The sequence below is a fragment of the Trichechus manatus genome, unplaced genomic scaffold (assembly GCF_000243295.1).
Source record: "Trichechus manatus latirostris isolate Lorelei unplaced genomic scaffold, TriManLat1.0 scaffold00045, whole genome shotgun sequence".
Classification (NCBI taxonomy): domain Eukaryota; kingdom Metazoa; phylum Chordata; class Mammalia; order Sirenia; family Trichechidae; genus Trichechus; species Trichechus manatus.
This window is the reverse complement of record NW_004443981.1, coordinates 2,906,472-2,910,286: the sequence shown is the minus strand read 5'-3', so window position 1 is coordinate 2,910,286 and position 3,815 is coordinate 2,906,472. Positions and strand designations below refer to the sequence as shown.

At 42.1% G+C, this 3,815-nt stretch overlaps 1 protein-coding gene across 2 annotated transcripts in view; it reads left to right on the top strand.

Moving 5' to 3' along the window:
- The first annotated feature begins 76 nt into the window (after positions 1-76).
- Positions 77-3,815, top strand: part of NRDE2 (NRDE-2, necessary for RNA interference, domain containing) — a 135,623-nt gene continuing 131,884 nt past the window's right edge. For both annotated transcript variants that reach the window (XM_023731696.1, XM_023731697.1), the window contains exon 1: positions 77-1,111. In XM_023731696.1, coding sequence (XP_023587464.1) covers positions 933-1,111 — 179 coding nt within the window. In that variant the 5' untranslated portion in view covers positions 77-932. The remainder of the gene's footprint in view (positions 1,112-3,815) is intronic.

The window sequence follows — 3,815 nt, the reverse complement described above, 5'->3', positions numbered from 1 at the left end:
AGACCATTAAGTCTGGTCTTACTAGAATTTGAGTTCTGCACCCCATGTTTCTCCTGCTCCATCAGGGACTCTCTGTTGTGTTCCCTGTCAGGGCAGTCAGTGGTGGTAGCCCCAAATGAAGTTTTATCGATGGTCCTTTATTTCAGGATTAAAAAAAAGAATCTGAGACCTATATGTTATCTTCTTAAGAAGGGATGGATAGAAGACAGCACTGATAGGAAAGTGACTGGTCTGTGAGATCGATCACCTAGGTCGCAGGTCTCAGTGTCCTTCACCAGGAACAGTGTAAAAGAGGGAGTGAGCATTTCTGCCTTATCTGTCACCTAGGGTTGTGGTGATCAAATGACATAATGTGTATGTGACAGTACTTCAATGACAAAGCTGCAGGAGAATATAAATTACCGAGATCTGGAAGACAGGCATAATCTTAAATTCATGAGACATTAACGAAGAGTTGAAGTGTTGTAGAAAGAAGTCAAACCAGGCAGAAAAAGTTAATTGCGAATCTTCATATTTCTCTAAATAGAAACAATTTGAAGGTAAGGTGAATTTGGATATATGCAGTTAACTTGCATAACAAGAAGTTAAGTCTGATGAGCCTTCAGTCATTCAGAGGTAGTGCACGTATTCCCTCGGTAACTTGTTTTCTTCTTCAAATGTAAGATACAAGAGGAAAGGAGACTCCTGCCTTGGCATTAACCCTAAGAAGCAGTGTATATCTTGGGAAGGGGCTCCCACAGAAAAGAAGAATTCACACAAGCATGTTGAACGCTATTTTACGAAGAAAAATGTGGGATTGATGAGCATTGATGGCGTTGCCGTTAGCAGTAAAACTGAACCTCCCTCATCAGAGCCGGCCTCATTTATACCAGTGAAGGATTCGGACGACGTGGCTCCTTCTGTCACCACCTGGCTGAACCCTCTGGGGATTTATGACCTTTCCATCACGCAGTGGTCACAAGGACAGGGCCCTGGGGAGCAAGAGTCAAAGCCACCAGACTCACAGCCAGACAGAGAACGCCGTTCTCAAGGCCAAGGTGAGGAGTTTAACAGGAAGATTCGGGAGAATCCTCGGGATACTCAGCTGTGGATGGCGTTTGTTACTTTTCAGGTAAGTGTTGGCTGCCCCAGTTCTCTTACCTTAGAGTAAACCCTTTGCCATTGAGTAGATTCTGTCTAACAGTGACCATATAGGACAGAGTAGAACTGTCTCATAGGGTTCCCAAGGCTGTAAATCTTTTCTCCTATGGAGCGACTCGGAGAACCGCTGTCCTTTCAATTAGCAGCCGAGCACTTAGCCACGGCACCACCTGGGCTCCTATCTTAGAATGATGTCCCTAATTTTGGGCAACCGCATTCAATCTGCAGCAATTTTTGAGCTCCTGTGAGGAACCCTGGCACTGGGCACATAAGGATTATTATTAGAATATCGTACTTGATTTGAGCTTGCTCCGAGTCAATTGAGGAAGACAGACGTGAAGAATAAATACAATCTAAGGTAATAAATGCTATAATAATGGTGTAATTTGGGAATGGAGTAAAGTAGTGACTTTCTAGCAGAGACTAAGAAGTAGCTTCCAAGAGAAGGTAAAATCTAAACAGAATCTTGAAGGAAATGTAGATGTTCAGCAGGCAGGAAGAGCTTTCCTGAAGTACAAATAGAGCATGCCAGTGCCCAGAATCGTGTAAGAGAAGGGGCTGCTCATTAAATTACCCTAATTAGAGCTCTCTTACCCTTTCTAAAGTACATGGATCTGTCTTAGCCCCTCATTTTGAGAACCAGTCTTAAACCATTACCCTGTTCTGTACTGTTGACTGTCTTATTGGTAAGGCCAGTGCTTCAGAGAAGGCTTTCACAGTATTTTTTGCTAGGTGCTGGTGTATAAATCTCAGTGTAAAATGCCAGAGTGGACAGGTAAAGCAGGTGAAACAAACCCATGATCAGATATACTAGGTGACACAGGCACCCTAGCAACCAAGTTCTTCTGAAAAGAAATGGTGATAAACAAATGTTTAATGAGAAAGTCTGAATAGTAATTCATTTTGAGAGGTGAGAAACCATTGGTGGTTGTAAGCCCTTCTGCTAAGCTCTGTAGAAATTTTGAGGCTCACCCAGTCCCATTTGCATTTGTAAACTGGTGTTTTGTTGTTGAGGATGAGGTTCTGAGAAAGCCAAGCCAGGCCTGTCTGCCTTTGACGAAGGAGAGCAGGAGAAGCGAAAGTGGTCCCTGTAGCTCATCCTGGAGAAGAAGCTGGCCATCCTGGAGCAGGCCATCGAGAGCAACCAGAGCAGTGTCGACCTGTAACTCGCCAAGCTGAAGCTCTGCATGGAGTTCTGGGAGCCCGCCACTCTGGTCAAAGAGTTGCAGAAGCTGATATTCTTGTACCCCAACAATACAGCCCTTTAGCAGAAATACGTTCTATTTTGCCAGAAATATCTTCTGTTTTGCCAGAGCCAATTTAGCACCTTCTCCGTGTCAAAAATTCACAATCTTTATGGAAAATGCTTGAGTACTTTGTCTTCCGTTAAGGACGGCAGCATCTTATCTCACCCTGTGTTGCCTGGCATCGAGGAGGCCATGTTTGGTAAGGAGAGGACTATATCCAGTGACACAGGCCGAGTTCCACTTCCTTTGGCTTGAGTTGAAAAGGAGGATTTGCTTTTGGTTTATTTTAGAAAGTCTGAATGGTCTGATAAAACATTTTAAAAACTATTAAGACTCTTTTTCATTTTAAAAAGTATTGAGACTCCTTTTGAGTAGAAGAGATCCACACACCCCTCCCCTGCTCCCCCACCCATGATACTGCATTAGAGACAGTAGAGTTAGAAGACAGTCACTGGACTAGAAGTCCCAGGAATTCTACTTGTTAACCAAGTAAACATAGTCTCTTGACCACTTTGGTGGTCGATGGCCTTGTCTGTTGAGATGCCTGTACTGCTCTTCTCACCCAGTTATAGGGCCTCACATGATAATGTACATGAGATGCTCTGGTTAAGTGAAAATCACTGCACAGATATGTTACTAGTGTTATTATACTGCTTACGTTTGTTGGTGGGTCCCAAAGGAGCCCAGTATATAAATTTTGGCCAGTAACAAGAGACAGAAGTTGGCATGTTCTGCAGGAGCCGTAGAGTATCACTCTTGAGCTTGCATCCTGGCTTTGACCTTCAGTGGCTGTGGTGTGACCTTGGGCAGGTTCCTTAATCTGTTTTTGCTCCAGTTTCTCCATCAGCAAAACTAGTATGATACCTGCTTTACAGGACTAGTGTGCAGATTAAATGAGGTAATATATGTTGAGTCTAGCTCAGTGCCTGGCGCGTAGTAGGCATTTATTCAACTGAAACACCTGCTATTGAGTATTAATTACTATTAGTGTCTAAAGATATAAATATATTATCTTTATATGTATCTAGAAATAATAAGCATCTACCCCACTGACATAAAGAGCCTATATTTAATATCATTTATGATATGCCCAAATAGCATAATGTTATTTAGTAAATGGAATTGTACCACAGTTAAGACCAAGTGATATTTTCAAACATAGAACCCCGATTTGTTTACAGCGGACTCTGAGCCTTTGATGAAAATTGCCAGTGAATAATGCCATCTAGTGATCAGTTGAGTACAGATCTTTACTTTCTGATGAGACTCTTATGTCATCCTTTTCCTATAATTTTTCTTGTAATAATGAGCGTTGAGTATTTGATAGCCAATATTCAGATGAACCTCTTGACTTATTTCTGTGTACCATATATAGTTTTGTTGTTAATATTTGTATTCTGTGATGGTTTCATTCAAAGATCAGAGTAA